Genomic DNA, 21,835 nt, shown 5'->3' with positions numbered 1-21,835 from the left:
AGAACTTTGAGCCCCCAAGTGTTTCACTACAGTTTTTAATGCAGAGCCGTGAAAATAAAAAATCTTTTTTTTTCCCACAAAAATTATATTTTAACCCCCAGTTTTGTATTTTCCCAAGGGTAACAGGAGAAATTGGACCCCAAAAGTTGTTGTCCAATTTGTCCTGAATACGCTAATACCCCATATGTTGGGGTAAACTCCTGTTTGGGCACACGGGAGAGCTCGGAAGGGAAGGAGCACTGTTTTACTTTTTCAACACAGAATTGGCTGGAATTGAGATCGGACGCCATGTCGCATTTGGAGAGCCCCTGATGTGCCTAAACAGTGGAAACCCCCAATTATAACTGAAACCCTAATCCAAACATACCCCTAACCCCAACAGTAACCCTAACCACACCTCTAACCCTAATACCAACCCCTATTCCCAACCGTAAATGTAATCCAAACCCTAACCCTAACTTTAGCCCCAACCCTAACTGTAGCCTTAACCCTAGCCCAAACCCTAACCCTAGCCCAAACCCTAACCCTAGCGGGAAAATGGAAATAAATGCATTTTTTTAAATTTTTTAATTTTTCCCTAATGATGAAGGGGGGTTTGATTTACTTTTATAGCGGGTTTTTTAGCGGATTTTTATGAATGGCAGCCGTCACACACTGAAAGACGCTTTTTATTGCAAAAAATATTTTTTGCGTTACCACATTTTGAGAGCTATAATTTTTCCATATTTTGGTCCACAGAGTCATGTGAGGTCTTGTTTTTTGTGGGATGAGTTGACGTTTTTATTGGTAACATTTTCGGGCACGTGACATTTTTTGATCGCTTTTTATTCCAATTTTTGTGAGGCAGAATGAACAAAAACCAGCTATTCATGAATTTCTTTTGGGGGAGGCGTTTATACCGTTCCGCGTTTGGTAAAAAAGATAAAGCAGTTTTATTCTTCGGGTCAGTACGATTACAGCGATACCTCATTTATATCTTTTTTTATGTTTTGGCGCTTTTATACGATAAAAACTATTTTATAGAAAAAATAATTATTTTTGCATCGCTTTATTCTGAGGATTATAACTTTTTTACTTTTTTGCTGATGCTATATGGCGGCTCCTTTTTTGCGGGACAAGATGACGTTTTCAGCGGTACCATGGTTATTTATATCTGTCTTTTTGATTGCGTGTTATTCCACTTTTTGTTCGGCGGTATGATAATAAAGCGTTTTTTTGCCTCTTTTTTTCTTACGGTGTTTACTGAAGGGGTTAACTAGTGGGACAGTTTTATAGGTTGGGTCGTTACGGACGCGGCGATACTAAATATGTGTACTTTTATTGTTTGGTTTTATTTAGATAAAGAAATGTATTTATGGGAATAATATTTTTTTTCATTATTTAGGAATTTTTTTTTACACATGTGGAAATTTTTTTTTTTACTTTGTCCCAGGGGGGGGACATCACAGATCGGTGATCTGACAGTTTGCACAGCACTTTGTCAGATCACCGATCTGTCTGAGAGCAATGCAGGCTTACCAAGCGCCTGCTCTGAGCAGGCACTTGGTAAGCCACCTCCCTCCCTGCAGGACCCGGATGCCGCGGCCATCTTGGATCCGGGCCTGCTACAGGGAGGGAGGTAAGGAGACCCTCGCAGCAACGCGATCACATCGCGTTGCTGCGGGGGTCTCAGGGAAGCCCGCAGGGAGCCCCCTCCCTGCGCGACGCTTCCCTAAACCGCTGGCACACCGCGATCATGTTTGATCGCGGTGTGTCGGGGGTTAATGTGCCGGGGGGACGGTCCGTGACCGCTCCTGGCACATAGCGCCGGATGTCAGCTGTGATAGGCAGCTGACACCCGGCCACTATTGGCCGCGCTCCCCCCGTGAGCACGGCCGATCGCCCTGGACGTACTATTCCGTCCTTGGGAATTTAGGCCCACCCCACATGGACGGAATAGTACGTCCAATGACAGAAAGGGGTTAAAAGATAAAATGTGTTCCCCATTTTCTGCAGTCTAAACCTGCGGTGTGTCTTCTAGTCCAAACAAAACGGTACTTTCTGGGGAATTACTTGAAAGCTACTTTGGGCCAATATTTATTTTATAACTTTAAAAAAAAAAAAAAAACCGTGGGTGAGCCTCACTAAGCTAAGTAGGAAAGTGCATACAATCAGGGATGAGATACCCAACTCACATTTTGTGCTTACAGGATGCAGAACATTGTGCTCTCCCGCACTGAAGTCAATGGGTCTTCTCAGGATTTCTTCATTTACTACATTACTTCTCCTTTTAAGGGGTTCTGAAATCAGAAAAGTAACATGTGTAATAGCAGAACTGCCTATGCTATTATCATGTTTTTATTCTATTTCAGCACTCCTTAAAAGGTTCCCTACAACCTGGTCTCTCTCCCCCACTAAGGGGGAACTTTCTGTTCAGTCACGGGTGTCGCGGCTCACACAAGTTGATTGATTTCCCTGGTTGCACAGACATCACTGGAATCCTGTGCTTGCACAGCGTAGAGCGGGCAGCCGCGCGTCACGGCTCCCCAAATCAAACTGCACGAGCGTGGCCGGCTCCGGGCTACACACTGCATAAGCACGGCTCCAAGCGCTACACTGCGCAAGCGCAGGATTCTAGTGATGTCAGCGCCACCAGGGAAATCAATCAACCTGAGTGAGCGGTGACCGAACAGAAAATGAAGCACACTGTGACTAAGTGAGCAGGTACTATAGAAAGTGCTTTTTGGACATCATTACAGCACTGATTTTAATTAAAAAACTGTGTTAGTGCTGCACATTACATCACTAACAACGCACTGGGGACAGTTTTGATGCTAGAGATGACGTGATAGGTTCCGTTTAAGACAGGTATATTTTTGAGTCAAATGTCAATTGTTCTTTTATTCTATAAACTACTGACAACATATCTCTGAAGTTCCAACCAATAAATTTTGTATTTATTTTCTGAAAATGAGAAATGGTCAAAATAAAAAAAAAAAAAAAATGTATTGTTTGCAGACCTCAAATAATGCAAAAAAAAAAAAAAAACAAGCTCATAATCATTTAGAAACAACAATACTAATGTTTTAACTCAGAAAGAGTTCAGAAATAGGGATTTTTGTGTACTCACCGTAAAATCCTTTTCTCCGAGCCATTCATTGGGGGACACAGACCGTGGGTGTATGCTGCTGCCAATAGGAGGCTGACACTAAGTGATACAAAAAAAGTTAGCTCCTCCCCTGCAGTATAAACCCTCCTGCTGGCTCTCAGCTAACCAGTTCGGTGCAAAAGCAGTAGGAGATCAATAACAATATATGAGCGTATAGCATGTCATATTCTAAAAAACAAGCATAAGCTAATAACAGGGTGGGAGCTGTGTCCCCCAATGAATGGCTCGGAGAAAAGGATTTTACGGTGAGTACACAAAAATCCCTATTTCTCCTTCACCTCATTGGGGGACACAGACCGTGGGACGTCCCAAAGCAGTCCCTGGGTGGGGACAACAATAGATCAGGCCCTGTGTAACCGCTACTTACAACTGCGCCACCGCGGCCTGCAGAGTCCGCCTGCCCAGACTCACATCTGTGGAAGTGTGGGAATTATAGTGCTTCAAGAATGCATGCGGACTGGACGAATCCGCAAGCTTGCAGGCGTGCCTTGCTGACGCCTGGTGCCTAGAACCCTTGATAGACAGGGAGATAGGCTGACATCTAGCACGGAAGGACTCCTGGATGGTGAAAAGAATTCACCATGTTATCATGGTCGATGAAACGGCTAAACCCTTCCTGAAAATGTCAGGAAGCCTTCCTCTACCGTCAGGAAGCCCAAATATAATGTCCAACCTTCAGAAGGACGCTGTCCTCAAGACGTACCTACTCAGAGCACTCACTTCGTCCAGAATATGGGGGATCTTATTTCATTTTGTGGACTGGAGCCAAAAGAGATGAGGGAAGAACTATGCCCTCATAACAGTGGTAATACAGTACCACCTTGGTAACAAGGGATGGAGATGGCCTGAGGATAACCTTGTCTCGAAGATAATAAGGGAAAAAAAGTCTGAAAGAGCAGAGAAGCTAGCTCCGAAGACTCGTCAGAGTGAGAATATCGCAGAGGAGAACAGGACGACTTTCCCTGATAGTAAAGTCTGCCCGGATGAAAAAGGAGCCTACTGTAAGGCTCCTAGGAATAATAAGGTCTCAATGATCTAACGGTATGCGATAGGGAAGAACTACGTGTGAAAACTCCCTGTGAGAAAGTCCCTACTTGCAGTTGTGCTGCGATAAGGCGAGAAGATACTAGCTCCGCAAACAAAAAACGGCCGTGGTCAGTGCGGATCTCTGAGGATCACTGGGGCCCCTTTCTGCTTCCGAGAGGCTTTTGGAAGCAGTGGAAGGGGAGTTATGGAAACTGGTACCACGGCAGAACCAGAGCATGGAGAGCGATGGCTCTTGGATCTCGAGGCCGAACCACGAACTCGAGTACATTGGCCTTCAGTCTGGATGTCATCCCACCTACAACTGGAGAGCTCCAGTAAGGACAGATCTGATGGAAGACTTCGGGGAGAAGTTCCCACTGACTTGAGGCGGAACCCTGACGGCTGAATTTGTTTGCCGTTCAGAGTTCTACTTCTGGGATATATACTGCCGAGATCACCGAATAATAGACTTCGGCCCATCAGAGAAAGTGAGGTACCTCGGTCATGGGGCCTGATCGTGGGTACCTGCTAGATGACTGACGTAAGGCACCGCCGTGGCATTATCCAATTGAATTCGGATAGGGTGACCCGCCAGAAGGCAGTGGACCTGATGTAAGACTACCGTTCGGATCTCCAGAACAATGATGGGGAGAAGAAGACTGGCATTGGTAGTTACTAATAACCATTGAACCGGGAGAAAGGCCCTGGATAAAGAAGGAGCTCAGAGACTATTGTCTAAAAGTCTATTTGACTTGCTGAAAACGAGCGGAGCGAAGGAAAGCGCTTCCATTGTCGTCACCATTTTTCCTCAGAACTCTCTTAGCAAATCGAATGAAATGAGGGGTGAGTAATCAAGTCCTCAGAACTCTCCTTGCGCGAGCTCCCTGTTGAAGGGCCATGACCTTGTCTCGAGGAAGAATTACCATCCTTCTAGAAGTGTGCAGGATCATCCTCAAAAAGGATATCTGCTGGGCTGGAAATGAGGAGAACTTGTCTAAGTGTAGCTGCCAGCCCAGGAGAGAAGGTATCGCAAGAGATATAGACGACTCAGCGTAGTCCTGGAAGGGCGGCTAGACAGACCAAACAGGGCAGGACGAGCACGCCTCTAGAGTGCAAGATAAACATGACATCCGCCATGACCCGAGCGAACACTCTGGGTGCGGAAGCAAGGCCAAAGCACAAGGTTGTGACATGAAAATGCTGTTGACGAATGGAAAGGCGAAGGAATTTTTGCAGAGGGCAAGCGACCCGAATGTCGATGGATTCCGGAAACTGCACCTTTTTCTGTTGAAGTAATGGCTGAGCAGAGGAACTCCATCCAAAGAAGGAGGACCATGTCAAAGGTTGTTAGAAGTTTGAGGTCCAGCGTCGATCTTACTTTTCGTTCCCCTGTTTGGAACCAAGATCCCTTAGATCTAGACTGTGCTGGACAATCCTTATACAATCCTTTGTCAATCTCCCGCTCAAAGGATTTGATTGGCCAGTTGATGCTGGTGTGAATCAAGGTAATTAAGGTCTCCAGCCAGGAGATCATTGCTCTAGCAATCCATGCGGCCGCTAGGGAGGATAGAGCGCTGGACTCGAAGCCGCAAGACGGAACGAACCAGATTTGCTATCTGACAGTCCGTGGTGTTTTTAATTGATGACCCATCAGGTAGGGATTCTGGTAGGAATACCACAGGGTATTTTACCCGGTTAATCTGCCCCATGGCAGAATGTGCGGCTGCATCCAGCAGGTCATAGTCTCTTGCCATCTCCTCTTTTCACGGTGCAGAGATAAAAATTAGGCACCCTCGATCCATCAACCTCTTAACAGGGAAGTGGAGAGGAATTGTCCGCCTTCTTGCATCATCCACTAAATAGTGGTGATGCAGAGGGGGGAGCTCGTACGCCAAAAAAGGTGCCTCTATATGTCCACAGAGTACAGGTCTCCAGGTGGACAGGACAGGTTGTCTGGCGTTAGGCCTGGATGCAGAAGAGGAAACATGGAGACGACACTCCGTGTGCTCGTCTCTTGATGGTGTGGGGAAATCGGTGCCCTTTAAAGGACCCGTCGCCCTTAAAAAACAGGCCAGGCATGGCATCCCACGTAGAGGCTTCTGTCCAGTGAATCGCTTATCCGAATTGAATGGCAAATGCTCTCGAGGGAGTTTAGTCTCTGAAGCTCTGGCAAGCTCAGGCAATATCCAATCCATATTCAGAGCCTTGTTGTCATCAAATCATTGGTGAGGGAGCAGGAAACGAAAAACTTCCGTTTTCTAGATGCCTGTATGTTTCTAGACGCCTGCACGTTTCTAGAATACTTGCGGCCCCTGCTAGCCGACGGCTCCCATGTAGGATAGGGACCATGTATATTGGTCCTGCGAGCACTCCAAACACAGAGGGTACACAGAGGGATTCAATCTCTTGGTCAGAGAACCATGGATTGGTCAGTGAAGAAGTCCACTGAGGGGAACTAGAGGATAAAGATGGGGTCGGCGGCGGAGGGCTCCTCGGACTGATCAAGCGCCTTTAAGACCAGGGAATACTGGTCATGCACCTTTAAGACCAGGGAATACTGGTCATGCACCTTTAAGACCAGAGAATACTGGTCATGCACCTTTAAGACCAGGGAATACTGGTCATGCACCTTTAAGACCAGAGAATACTGGTCATGCACCTTTAAAGGGACACTGTCACCTGAATTTGGAGGGAACAATATTCAGCCATGGAGGCGGGGTTTTTGGGTGTTTGATTCACCCTTTCCTTACCCGCTGGCTGCATGCTGGCTGCAATATTGGATTGAAGTTCATTCTCTGTCTTCCATAGTACATGCCTGCGCAAGGCAAGATTGCACCTTGTGCAGGCATGTACTACGGAGCCGTCCGCCTCCTTGTGCCATCCGCTTTCACAGTGGTGGGACAGTGGGGGCTGCTCGGACGCCATAGAGAGGGGCCTCTGTACAGCCACGGAGTTCAGTCCGGGTGGACAGGGCCAGTTGTCCGGCTATAGGCCTGGCTCCAGGAGAGGATACATGGAGGCGACACTCCATGTGGTCGCCTGCTGCTGGTGTGGGGAGATCGGGACCATGAAAGGAACCGTCGCCCCTGAAGTGAACTCAGGCATGGCTTCCCACGTCGCAGGAGAGGGTACGGGGAGGTATACTCGCCGTGCTCGCCTGTTGATGGTTCGGGGGAGATCGGAACCTTGAAAGGAACCGTCGCCCCCTTCACTCCGTTAATTAAAAAATAAAAATTTACAGAAAAGTAAACAATAAAATAAAAACGTTGGGGTCTGAAACAGACCCATGTGCCTCCTACAGACACTAAGCAAGAACTGGTTAGCTGAGAGCCAGCAGGAGGGTGTATACTGCAGGGGAGGAGCTGAGAGCCAGCAGGAGGGTGTATACTGCAGGGGAGGAGCTGAGAGCCAGCAGGAGGGTGTATACTGCAGGGGAGGAGCCGAGAGCCAGCAGGAGGGTGTATACTGCAGGGGAGGAGCTGAGAGCCAGCAGGAGGGTGTATACTGCAGGGGAGGAGCTGAGAGCCAGCAGGAGGGTGTATACTGCAGGGGAGGAGCCGAGAGCCAGCAGGAGGGTGTATACTGCAGGGGAGGAGCTAACTTTTTTTGTATCACTTAGTGTCAGCCTCCTATTGGCAGGAGCATACACCCACGGTCTGTGTCCCCCAATGAGGCGAAGGAGAAATCAATATTTTGTGGAATAACCATGATTTTTAATCACAGCTTTCATGCGTCTTGGCATGCTTTCCACCATGCCAACGTTCGGCTCCGTGACGTGATCACATCTCGAGTCAGAGGTGAGTGAAGTAGCGCTCTCCCTCTCACCATCTTCTAAATGACGCGATCTGTGATGTTTACCACCACCATAGGCTCTGAATGCGATGCGAACAGAGCCTATTACAATATAGTTACATCAAGATCAAGGATAATACATGACATAACACATAAGAAGTTAACGTGCACACAAACACTTATTACTGAACATTTACCGTCTCAAAACTGCCTTTATGCATGAGGTCAATGGGCGGTCGAAAAAGGTCAGCTAACGTAGTCAATTTCTTATCAACTGCTCCTCCGTTCCGCAACTCCTGTTCTTGTCGGACTGTGGAGACACAGGAAGAGCAGGAAAACAAGATTTAGGTATGAATTCATTTTAGGGGTTGCCCCATAATTATATATCCATTTTCCTGGTAGATAATGTAAAACTTAAATCTGTCAGCAGAATTGTGCACAGTAACCTACACACTGTCAGATCAGCACCATTACACTGATTACAATGATGCCTGGGTGATGAAATCCATCTTATGGTGGTTGCTTAATCTTTATTTTCAGTTTTTAGTTAACGATATGCTCGTGTTTCGGGGCGGCCTGTGGGGGGTCTTCATGTGGTGCTCCGATTAGTATTCATACTGATGGCTTCAGACAGGTCACTGATCTCTCACTGACCGGCCCCCTATTTTACATACTGAATATATTGTTTGAAAAAAAAAAAAAAAATGATGCAGCCGCTGTATCAGGAAGTCTGTCTGTCTGTCCCGGAAATCCCGCGTCGCTGATTGGTCGCGGCCGCCACCAATCAGCGACGAGCACAGTCCGGCCGAGAATTAGTCCCTCCCTACTCCCCAGCAGTCAGTGCCCGCTCCATACTTCCCTCCAGTCAGTGCTCATACAGGGTTAATGGCAGCACTAATGGACCGCGTTATGCTGCGGTGTAACGCACTCCGTTAACGCTGCTATTAACCCTGTGTGACCAACTTTTTACTATTGATGCTGCCTATGCATTAATTAATTATTAAATTAAAAATAGTTATATACTCACCGTCCGTCGACCCCCCGGATCCAGAACAGGCCTTTCCCGCTCCTCGCGGTGCTCCGGTGACTGCTCCATGCATTGCGATCTCACGAGATGATGACGTGCGGTCTCGCGAGACCGCAATGCACTCTTGGGACCGGAGCGTCGCAAGGAGCATCGGTCAACGCCTCAGCTGGATCCGGGGGGACGACGGAGGGTGAGTATATAACTATTAACAGGGATATGATGCCCACATTGCTATATACTACATGGGCTGTGCTATATACATCGGCTGTGCAATATACTGCGTGGCTGTGCTATATACTACATGGGCTGTGCAATATACTGCGTGGCTGTGCTATATACTACGTGGCCTGTGCAATATACTGCGTGGGCTGTGCTATATACTACGTGGGAACACAAAAGGAAGCACCAAGGCAGTCTTTATAGTCCAAAATATCAAAAATAGTTTATTATATTAAAAGATCAACAAACAGGTTCAAGGTGAACATAGAGGGAACATGCAAACAATGTGTCACACTATGCCCAACCGGAGCAGCGGACGGTACGTGGGGTAAATCATATGTAGCACATAGGGAAATTCCACACAATAGGGCCAACATAAGGCCAGTAGATGCCTAAGCTGGTAAACAGCCACACTCCCATAATTAAGTAGCCGCTTCGCAATACATGTATAATACGGAAAACATAGCATAGGGAGAAGGAATGACCCAAACCATACCCGTAATGTGTGCACCAGCCACCGCACCGTCCACCCCGACGCGCGTTTCGGAATGAAACCTTCCTCAGGGGACGTCATGCTATATACTACGTGGGCTGTGCTATATACTACGTGGGCTGTGCTATATACTCCATCCCACAAACCTTCCTTACCTGAACTATCTATCGCAGTCAATGACATGATGCTTTCCCCCGTACCCGAAGTCCGCTGCCTCGGAGTAACTTTCGACTCTGCCCTGTCCTTCAAACCACACATCCAAGCTCTTTGCACCTCATGTCGCCTCCAGCTCAAAAATATCTCCAGGATCCGTCCTTTCCTCAACCCCCAATCTACTAAAATGCTTGTGCACGCCCTCCTCATCTCCCGCCTTGACTACTGCAACATCCTTTTCTGTGGCCTCCCTGCTAACACCCTTGCACCTCTCCAGTCCATCCTTAACTCTGCTGCCCGACTAATCCATCTCTCTCCTCGCTTCCCCCCTCTGCAAATCTCTTCACTGGCTCCCATTCCCTCAGTGTATCCAGTTCAAATTACTAATACTGACCTACAAAGCCATCCCTAACCTGTCTCCTCCATATATCTCTGAACTAATCTCCCGATATCTTCCCTCACGCAATCTCCGGTCCTCCCAAGACCGCCTTCTCTCCTCCACACTTATTCGCTCCTCATCCAATCGCCTCCAAGACTTCTCCCGAATATCCCCCATCCTCTGGAACTCTCTGCCCCAACACGTCCGACTATCAACCACAGTCGGATCCTTCAGACGGAACCTGAAAACTCATCTCTTCAGGAAAGCCTACAGCCTGCACTGACACCGCTGCTGCCTCATCACCAACGAAGCTACCGCCTCACCAACACCGGAGCTCCTGCAACCCTCAACCTACTGTCTCCTTCGCCATAATCCTGTAGAATGTAAGCCCGCAAGGGCAGGGTCCTCGTCCCTCTGTATCAGTCCGTCATTGTTAGTTTGTTTACTGTATGTGATATCTGTAACTTGTATGTAACCCCTTCTCATGTACAGCACCATGGAATCAATGGTGCTATATAAATAAATAATAATACTCCGTGGGCTGTGCTATACACTCCGTGGGCTGTGCTATACACTCCGTGGGCTGTGCTATACACTCCGTGGGCTGTGCTATATACCACATGGCCGACCGCGAACAATCAGCGACAGGCACAGTCCGGCCGCGAATTGGTGCGGGATTTGAACCACGCTTCGCTAATTGGTCGCGCCCGGCCGGCCGAATCCTGTGTATTCAATGTATTATTCGAAAATCTTCATAAATAAACTACATACATATTCTAGACTACCCGATGCGTTAGAATCTACCATCTAGTGTATAATACACATGTATTCATTTTTGCTTTGTTGGAAAAAAAAACCAAAACACTCAATCAAAATGGCGCCGGTGGCAGCGCAGCATCTATCGCATTCCGATAGATGCTGCTGCGCAGGCGCCACAGCCAGTGCCATATTGCTAACGGGAAAAAAAAAAGAATTAGGCTATATCATCAAGATGGCGCCAGCAGTGTCTGCACAGTGGCATCTATCAGAATGCGATAGATGCTACTGCACAGGCACCATTGCCATTTTGATGGAGCCCCAAATATTTTTTCTACCAAAATGGAGCCAGCACCTGCGCAGCAGCATCTACCGAAAGGCAATAAATGATACTGCGCAGGCGCAGCCACCGGTGACATTTTGATTAATGTTGTTTTAATTCAACAAAACAAAATGCCTTAATAAAATGAATAAATGCGTATTATACATAGTATCCTGCTACAGCACCAGTGGCTGCATAATGAAGAGAGGGATTTTTGGTACTCACCGTAAAATCTTTTTCTTAGAGCCTTCATTGGGGAACACAGGTAACCATGGGTGTGCACTGCTGTCGCTAGGAGGCTGACACTATGCAAAAAAAGGATAATAGCTCCTCCTCAGCAGTATACACCCATCGTCAGGCACAAAGTACCTCAGTTTATTGCAAAACCAGTAGAAGCAACAAAATTCAACAAAGTACCAACCCAACAACAAAAGCGCATAAGCCCCAAAAAGTGGTATCAACAGTTAGGGAGGGTGCTGTGCCCCCCTATTAAGGCTCAAATAAATATTTGGAGGATTCGAACGTGGCGGTTCAACTGCTTGAGGTCCAAGATCGGTTGGAGCGATGGGTCTTTTTTCGGGACTACAAAAAGATTGGAGTAGAACCCTGAAAATCATTTGTTCCAAGGAATGGGTACGATTACTCCCGAGTGTAGAAGGGAAGAGATGGCCTGGGGCTTGAGACTGAAGTTTTGGCGGGTGGGACTGAAACAAATGTCTGCTTGGGAGGGAAGAAAAGTCGATCTTGTAACCAGACGCAACGATCTCTCTCTCATATTTCCAGGTGGGCGTGACCCGTCACTTAGAGGAAAACCTGTGAGAACGGGACCCAGAGATCTTGAAGGAGCGGCCCTTAGGCCTCCAGTGAGGTGCAGGTTTGAAGGATGGCTTTTTTTGTTCCCCTGGGGTGGACGAGCGGTCCTGCTGGGAAGAAGTCCCTGAAGAGGAGAAAGGTCAAAACGAACGAAAGGGCAGGGGCCCTTTTCTATTGAAAGGACGTTTAGGCCTGGACTGAGGAAGTCTAGACCCAAAGAGCCTAGAACCCTGAAAGGTCAGGCTGGTGAGAGATTTTTTGGAAGTTGGGTTTGCATTCCACGCCTTCAACCAAAGGATGCGCCGAAGCTACTTGCTCTGGCGGAACAGGCGGCCACATCAAAGGAGGCAGCCAGAAGATATTTACCGGCGTCAGCAATTTGGTCTGCTAAATCTGCCCGCTCATCTGGGGGAGCTGCTGTTGCGATGCCCTGACAAAGTATTTTGGCCCAGGCAGAGATGGATTTCGCCATCCAGGTGAAAGCAAAGCTGGAGCAGAGGGAGGCACCAGTAGCTTCGAAGGCCCAAAGACTCAATTTGCCTGTCTGTAGCGTCCTTAAGAGACGCACCATCCGGTAGAGACAGAAATGTTTTGGAGGACAGGCGAGAGACCGGCGTGTCCATCTTAGGGGACTCAGCCCGTTTGGCGACAAGGTCTGGATTAAAGGGATAAAGTATGTCTAGCTGCTTCCTTCCAGGGAAGCGCTTTTCAGGATGTTCCTAATGTTTAGCCATAGTCGCTTCAAACTCTTTGTGATTGTGTAAGGTCCGGGAAGGACGTTTTACACGTTTGAAGGAAACGGATTGCTCATCCTCTTTGCTCATCCTCTTTTAGTTTAAGAGACTGAGTAATAGCCAAGATAAGGATATCTACCATGTGCTGCATCTTTGAAGCCTGGTCCGCATACGAGTCAGATTCAGACTGGGAATCCACATCTGACTCAAAATCTGCCACGGAGAGACACGGATCCAAGATGGCCCCGACAGCGCAGACACAGCAGCATGCTGCACAGCGTGGCTAAGTTCTGGTCGTGAAAATGAAAGGAGAGATCCAGTTGGCTGACTTGCGAGAGGGGGTGTGGTCAGCCTTGCAGATCTGCCAACCGGTGGAAAATGAAAGCGCCCCTCTGATTGGCTGAATCGCCGGGGGCGTGGCCAGCTAAGAGGACCTGCCAGCCCGAAAAACAAAAGAGTTCCACTGAATGGCTGGCCATCGGGAAGGGGCGGAGAGAAAAAAAGGGCACCGAAAAGAGGAGCGTGATGCGGGGGCGTGGCTCTTGCGGAGATTGCTGACCCGGCGAGGCCCCCCTATAGGTCTAAAAAGAGCGCGAAATTCAAGCGCTCGGCTGAGAATGCAGACAGGAGGAGCGGCTAGGAAGCTAGAAAATGGCCGCGGCTTTAAAGAGCCACTGTCACCCCCCTCCAGCCGTTATAAACTAAAAGAGCCACCTTGTGCAGCAGTAATGCTGCATTCTAACAAGGTGGCTCTTTTAGTTTTTTGTTCATGTATTCCCAAAATAAAGCGCTTTGAAACTTTTCAAAAATGCCTATCTTTGTCCACGGAGGCGGGTCTGAAGCCTCCTCTGTGAAGCGCCCAACTGCTATCACTCATCTCTTCTGGGGCGATGGTCGCCGCCCCCTGCGCGCTGTTGTTCTTAAATCCGGCGCCTGCGCTGTGCGTGCCTGCCTGGGGCAGGCGCATTGAGAATTGGCAGTCATAGCTCAGATGCCGCGTTCCTGACTGCGCCTGTGCGGGCAGTGCGGCCACCCTGTTACTGAATCCCCGCCCCGCACTGTGTTATGCATTATGCACAGTGCGGGACTGGGATTCCTGGGCAGATTCCTGCACAGACCGACGCTGGAAGGCGGGGAACCTGGGGGAGCGTCTGACAAGCACAGTTTCAAAGTGCTTTATTTTAGTAATACATGAACACTAAACTAAAAGAGCCACCTTGTTAGAATGCAGCATTACTGCTGCACAAGGTGGCTCTTTTAGTTTATAACAGCTGGAGGGGGGTGACAGTGGCCCTTTAATGGTCCCTATTACGATTCTGCTTGTGCAGCGCTGCCGGGGAAGAAAGGAGCAGCTGCTGCTACAGGTGCCCTGTCCCCATTAGGCAACAGGATTTTGATGGGACCTGCCCACACAGCTGCGGGGGAAGGAACATACATTACCTGCAGGTGGGTCCCGATTCCTCTTCACAGATGAGGATCACATCAGGAGCCCTCAGGTGGGAGAGGGTCACTGGCATCGGGGATCCTCCTTCCCGCGCACCATCTCCAGATGGTGCAGAAGACGACATCAACCCCTTACAAGAAGGGGGGAGGTCACTGCTGGTGACCACAGTCTTCCTCTCAGCCCTCTCCGAGGAGAGGGGTGAGGAGGGGAAAAGGCAAGGACTGGCCACCAGTAATCACCCTGAGACACCCATAAGGGTGACAGGGGATAAAGTCCTGCCTGCGGGTCCGAGAGTCGGCGATGTGGGTGACACCACACTGCTCTCTTGGTCACATACATACGGGAAAACAGGGGGAGACATTACACCCTGCTACCCTAGAAAAATGAACCTGAAAAATAAAGGAAAAAGATTAATGAACCCAAACAGTGAACCTGCAAAGGAAAATGCGGATCTGGGATCAGATCCAGGTCTGCCTCCTACAGACACTAAAGGTACCTTCACACTAAACGACGCTGCAGCGATCCAGACAACGATCCGGATCGCTGCAGCGTCGCTGTTTGGTCGCTGGAGAGCTGTCACACAGACCGCTCTCCAGCGACCAACGATGCCGGTAACCAGGGTAAACATCGGGTTACTAAGCGCAGGGCCGCGCTTAGTAACCCGATGTTTACCCTGGTTACCATCCTAAAAGTAAAAAAAAAACAAACACTTCATACTTACCTTCCGCTGTCTGTCCCCGGCGCTCTGCTTCTTTGTACTGGCTGTGAGCACAGCGGCCGGAAAGCAGAACGGTGACGTCACCGCTCTGCTTTCCGGCCGCTGTGCTCACAGTGAGTGCAGGAAAGCACAGCGCCGGAGGACAGACAGCGGAAGGTAAGTATGTAGTGTTTGTTTTTTTTTACTTTTAGGATGGTAACCAGGGTAAACATCGGGTTACTAAGCGCGGCCCTGCGCTTAGTAACCCGATGTTTACCCTGGTTACCAGCGAAGACATCGCTGAATCGGCGTCACACATGCCGATTCAGCGATGTCAGCGGGAGAGCCAACGACCAAATAAAGTTCTGGCCTTCTAGCCCCGACCAACGACATCACAGCAGGATTCTGATCGCTGCTGCGTGTCAAACTGAACGATATCGCTAGCCAGGACGCTGCAACGTCACGGATCGCTAGCGATATCGTTTAGTGTGAAGGTACCTTAAGCTTAAACTGAGGTACTTTGTGCCTGCTGGTGGGTGTATAATGCTAAGGAGGAGTTATTTTCCTTTTTTTTTTGCATAGTGTCAGCCTCCTAGAAACAGCAGCACACGCCCATGCTTACCTGTGTCCCCCAACTAAGCAATAAAGAGATTTTTTATAATTTTTTTCAATCAATAGTATTTTCAGTAAGTAAACTAGGGGGCAGGTCAGTGAGGGATCAGTGACCTGTCAGAAGCCATACAGATGAATACCTAATCAGAGCACCAAATATAGCCCCGCTCAGGCCGCCCCGGAGCACGGGCATATCATTAACTCAAAACTGACAATAAAGATTAAACAACAACCACAAGACGGATTTAATCAACCAAGGTATCATTGTAATCAGTATAAGGGACACTGTAGGTTACTGTGCACAATCCTGCTGACAGGTTTCCTTTAAAAGACGTTTTCCCGCAAAGTACATCTTAAATAAAAGATCTTAGAATAATAAGTTGCACAATTTGTTGTGTAAAACAAAAAAAAAATATGTTCCTGTGGTGAGATAATCTTAGAAAATGTCAGAATCACAGTAGAAATTCCAGCTCACCACCTGCGATTCCACACATCTGGAGCACGGAAAGCACCTGGGCAGGGTGCAACATCCAATGAAGAAAACAGATAAATCCAGCTCACAAATGATGTCCAAAAAAGTGCATTTTATTTTCCAAGGTACACGAAGAAAAGATGAAAATTATGTGTTCACAAATAGAGAGTACAGGAATCCTTTAACGCGTTTCGAGCGACATGGTGCGCTTTACTTCATGTACCTTGGAAAATAAAATGCACTTTATTGGACTTCATCTGTGAGCTGGATTTTTCTGCAATCTTATAAAATGTGCGCCAGCTATGTACGGTGTAATGGCTGTGCCTGACCATGTAGGAACATGGTCTGATCATACCACAAACTATAGAGACTGGACAGTATGGGTTCTTTTTTATTTAAGTGGTGAAGACAAAATTTGTAAGACAAAGTTTTTGCTTTAGTCTCTATTTTCCAAGTCTTCATTTTTCGGAATCTGAGGCTGGGTGAGGGCTTTTTTTGTGCCATGAGCTGATATTTTTTATTTATATCATTTTGGAGTACATGTGATATTATGATCGCCTGTTAATGCACTTTATTGCAAAAAAAAAAATGAAATTATGGTGCTTCGATTAATTTACCTTATATTTTGATAGATCGGATATTTCTGGAAGCAGCGATACCAAATATGTCCATTTTTTAACTTGTTTTATTGTCAATGGGGTAAAAAGGGGGGGGGGGGGGCGATTCGAACTTCTGTTTCTCTTCTTTTTCATACTTTAAACACTTTTTTCACTACATTTATTAGTCCCATTAGGAGACTTAGAGCTGCGATCGCCTGATGGCTTGTGCTATACTAAAGCACTGCTATGTACAGCAAAAATCAAGATCTACTATGAATGCCGGCCACGAGTCAGTGTTCAAAGGAGAATCACATTGACAGGCACGGGGGTATTCTGAAGACCTCCAGCTGTCATAACAACCCATTGGCACCCTCCGATCACATGACAGAGCACCGATAGGCAGGTTTTGTGACTCGCTTCCAGCTGCTGTGTTTTAAATCCCGCTGTAAGAGTTGTATTTAGAACGTTAACAGCCACGGGTGGATCTGTGATCCATCCTTGGCTACTATAGGCACGTGACCGCCGGTTAAATCAACTGTAATGTGCAGGGGAAAATGCAGACTCCGCGCCAGAGCCCACTTCAAAATTGTGGACATGACGTGAAGGGGTTTAACCCCTTAGTGACAGAGCCAATTTGGTACTTAATGACCAGGCCAATTTTTGCAATTCTGACCACTGTCACTTTATGAGGTTATAACTCTGGAACGCTTCAATGGATCCCGCTGATTCTGAGACTGTTTTTTCGTGACATATTGTACTTCATGTTAGTGGTAACATTTCTTCGATATTACTTGCGATTATTTATGAAAAAAACGGAAATATGGCGAAAATTGTTAAAATTTTGCAATTTTCAAACTTTGTATTTTTATGCCCTTAAATCAGAGAGATATGTCACGAAAAATAGTTAATAAATAACATTTCCCACATGTCTACTTTACATCAGCACAATTTTGGAAACAAAATTTTTATTTGTTAGGGAGTTATAAGGGTTAAAAGTTGACCAGCAATTTCTAATTTTTACAACACCATTTTTTTTTTAGGGACCACATCACATTTGAAGTCATTTTGAGGGGTCTATATGATAGAAAATAATGAAGTGTGACACCATTCTAAAAACTACACCCCTCAAGGTTCTCAAAACCACATTCAAGAAGTTTATTAACCCTTTACGTGCTTCACAGGAACTGAAACAATGTGGAAGGAAAAAATGAACATTTAACTTTTTTTTGCAAACATCTTAATTCAGAACCATTTTTTTTTATTTTCACATGTGTAAAAACAGAAATGTAACCATAAATTTTGTTATGCAATTTCTCCTGAATACGCCAATACCCCATATGTGGGGGTAAACCACTTTTTGGGTGCACCGCAGAACTTGGAAGTGAAGGAGCGCCGTTTGACTTTTTCAATGCAGAATTGGCTGGAATTGAGATCGGACGCCATGTCACGTTTAGAGAGCCCCTGATGTGCCTAAACAGTGGAAACCCCCCACAAGTGACACCATTTTGGAAACTAGACCCCTTAAGGAACTTATCTAGATGTGTGGTGAGCACTTTGAACCCCCAAGTGCTTCACAGAAGTTTATAACGTAGAGCCGTGAAAATAAAAAAATTGCATTCTTGATGACCCTCGGTAGCAGGGGGGAGAGGAGGAAAAGTGTACGGGAGGCGGAACTGACGCCACGGCAGGACCAAGGCATCTGCTCCGACGGCACGTGGGTCGAGAGATCGGGCAATGAACTGTGGGACCTTGTTGTTTAGCCTGGAGGCCATAAGGTCCACGTCCGGGGTCCCCCAGCGATGACAGATCTGCTGGAAAACTTCCAGGTGGAGGGACCACTCGCCCGAGGCGAGACCCTGGCGACTGAGTAAGTCCGCCGCCCAGTTCTCCACACCTGGTATGTGGATCGCCGAGATGGGCGAATGGTTGGTTTCGGCCCAACGGAGAATGTGGGACACCTCGAGCATGGCCGTCTTGCTGCGGGTTCCCCCTTGACGGTTGATGTACGCCACCACTGTGGCGTTGTCGGACTGGATTCTGATGGGGTGACCTGCTAGGAGATGGTGAAAACTGAGCAATGCTAGTCTGATAGCTCGTATTTCCAGGATATTGATGGGGAGACAACTCTCGAGTGGACAACCGCCCTTGTGCTGTGTGGTGTTTGAAAACTGCACCCCAGCCCAGGAGGCTGGCATCGGTGGTCACCACCAGCCAACGGACTGGGAGAAAGGACTTTCCTTGGTTCAGGGAGGACTTCAGCGTCCACCACCTGAGGGTCTGTCTGACCCGTGGGGACAGAATGAAACGGCGGCGAGAGAGGACGGGTTCCCTTTCCACGCCGACAGCAGCGCATATTGTAGGGGACGGAAATTAAATTGCGCGAACGGAACTGCTTCCATGGCTGTTACCATCTGCCCGAGAATGCGCATGCTGAAACGAATGGAGTGGGAGACTGGACTTGAAAGACTCCGTGATCCCCGCTGCAAGGCCAAGGACTTGTCTGGAGGGAGAATGACCAGGCCGCAGGAAGTGTCCAGTGTCATTCCAAGAAAGGAGATCCATTGAGCCGGGATCGGAGAGGATTTTTCGAAGTTTATTTTCCAACCCAGGCGAGAAAGTATCCACCGTGAGATCTATGGACTCTTTGCAGGCTAGGTATGATGGGCCTTTTATCAGTAGGTCGTCCAGGTACGGAAGTACCCCCACTCCCCTGGAATGAAGAATGGTCATGGCAGCCGCCATGACCTTTGTGAAAACTCTGGGAGCGGTGGCGAGGTCGAAAGGTAAGGCCACAAACTGGAAGTGTTCCTCGCGAAATGTGAAGCAAAGGAACTGTTGATGAGGAGAGAAAATTGGGATGTGGAGGTAAGCATCTTTGATGTCTATGCATGCTAGGACCTCTCCTTTTTCCATGGACGCGACGACAGAGCGGAGAGATTCCATTCTGAAGTGCCGAATTTTGACAAATTTGTTGAGAAGTTTTAGATCTAGGATCGGACACAGCGATCAGTCTTTTTTTTTTTTTTTTTCGGGGGGGGGGGGGGGGGGGGGACCACGACTAGGTTTGAGTAAAACCCGTTGAACCATTGGTCTTGGGGAACCGGAATGATGACTCCATCCTTTTGTAGTGCCCGTATGGCCTGGAGAAAAGCCGTTGTCTTTGGTTTGAGAGGACACGACTGAAAAAAACGTGTCGGGGTGGGGGGGGGGGGGAATCGCATGGAAGCAGAATCTGCTCGCCAATCTCTGAGCCACAGGGCTCTTCTGATGGAAATTGCATTTGCGGCTGCCTGTGCAGCGCAATTGGCCGCATCTATTGAGGCGTTAACTACGAAGTTCCCAGCCTGGGCTATCTGGTTAGCCAGGTTGATCGCCTCTGGAGGGAGATCACTGTCTTGGATGGTCGTGGTAAGCACCTCAGTCCAAAGCGACCATAGCCTTAGTCACCCAAGAAGCGGCGAAGGATGGAAAGAGACGCTCATGTGGCCTCGAAGACGGAGCGAGCCAGGTAGTCAATTTGGCGGTCAGAGGGGTTCTTGACTGAGGAACCGTCTGACAGAGATAGGATCGTTTTGGAAGCGAGATGCGATACTGCAGGATCCACTGAGGGATCTGCAGCCAGTCCTTGATTAGTTCCTGAGCAAAAGGGTATTTGGCCTCAATAGGCTTTTGCCCCATGAAGCGTTTGTCAGGGCGGTCCCTGTTTTTTTGTACGAATTCTTTAAACTCAGGATGAGTGACAAATACTTTTTGGACACGTTTTGTCTTCTTAAAAAACACAGCGTGTTCCGGAGTGGATACGGATTCCTCGTCCACCTTCAGGGTCTTGTTGACCGCTTCAATGAGAGAATTGAGTGTCTCTTGGGAAGTAGAGGAATCCTGGATGTAAGAATCGTCGGACTCATATTCAGAGTCATTTAGGTTCTCCGGAGAAGGGGAACGAGGGACTGAGCTTGCTGGAAAGCAAACTCGCCTGTGGTCGGGAGACGAGGCATGGGTACGTTTTCTGGAACCCAGAGCCATTAGTGACAGAGTACGCCCCCTGCTGGTGGGCGGATCCGTACCGTCGCCAGAGTCCTCCGCGGTCTGACTTAAAGAGGGACCCCGGAGGGAGTCAATTGCCTTGGCTAGGGAAGCCATAGATTGTGACAGGGAAGTGTTTCACTCAGGGGGACTAGGCTCTGCAGGGTCGGCGGCGGCATTGGCGGCGGCGGGAGGGGGCTGCACAGAGGCCGGGTCACAATCCGCACATAACGGGGTATTGTGAGCTCGGGGCAGAGCCGTATTGCAAGTGGCACATGAAGTGAAAAACACTTCGTGCTTCTTGTTAACTTTTTTGGCCTCCTTAGGTTGAGACATAGCGTCTTTAGAGACAGGGGCAGGCTATGCGCTATGGTGCAGGGAAGGGGTTAAGCTTTCTTGATGCAGCTTACCCACGGTCCTGTGCCGAGGAGGAATGTCGTCGCGGCGCTCCTGGGAGCTGTTAGTCAGCGTGGGCCACCTTCGGGGTCTTGTTATCGCCGCAGGAGATGAGAAGCAATATGGCCCCCGAGATTTGCAGGGCGCCTCTCGTCCCAGACGAGAAGCGCCGATATAGAGGGCGGAGTTACGGCCGTGGCCGTATCTGCACACTGGGGCCTAGTCTGGCTGAAAAGCCGGGAACTAAATTTCTGGGCCCTGCTGGCAATGCGCGGCGGCGGCCGCGAAGGATCGCTGCTGACCCCAGCTGACACCCGGCCGCCAACGCGTCTCCCCTGGGACCCGGACCGCACCTCTGCCGCCGATGGGAGCGTGGGGAGGGTATGTACTCACAGTGTCGCAGGTCCTCCTGTCACTGTGAGGGTGCGCGCTCAATCCATGTACCCTGGACGGGGGATGGAGAGGCCCGATACATCTTCCTCTGTCCCCCAAGGGGGGCTTTTTGTCGTGGGGCTGTGTGACGCAATCAGATGTGGGCCTTGTCTCAGGTGTCGGGCCCCGGAGAAGAACATGAGAGCCGGGCTCTATGTGCTCGCTGTCTTAAAGGGGGGGGGGGGGGGGGGAGATCGGGCCACAAAAGGAACCGTCGCCCCAGTAAAGTTTGGCGTGCCCTAGACGTCGCAGGAGAGGGACGGGGAGGTATACTCGCCGTGCTTGCCTGTTGATGGTT

The 21,835-nt window shown here is 48.6% G+C and overlaps 1 protein-coding gene across 1 annotated transcript in view; it reads right to left on the bottom strand.

Moving 5' to 3' along the window:
• The window catches only part of UBXN7 (UBX domain protein 7), a 56,986-nt gene that overhangs the window by 26,717 nt on the left and 8,434 nt on the right, over nt 1-21,835 (bottom strand). Inside the window, exon 5 of the mRNA XM_069727887.1 lies at nt 8,164-8,276. Within this exon, the coding sequence (XP_069583988.1) occupies nt 8,164-8,276 (113 nt within the window). The remainder of the gene's footprint in view (nt 1-8,163; nt 8,277-21,835) is intronic.

Source organism: Ranitomeya imitator, chromosome 5 (assembly GCF_032444005.1).
Source record: "Ranitomeya imitator isolate aRanImi1 chromosome 5, aRanImi1.pri, whole genome shotgun sequence".
NCBI classification, from domain to species: Eukaryota; Metazoa; Chordata; class Amphibia; order Anura; family Dendrobatidae; genus Ranitomeya; species Ranitomeya imitator.
The sequence above is the reverse complement of the archived record's forward strand: the minus strand, read 5'-3'. Positions and strand labels throughout refer to the sequence as shown.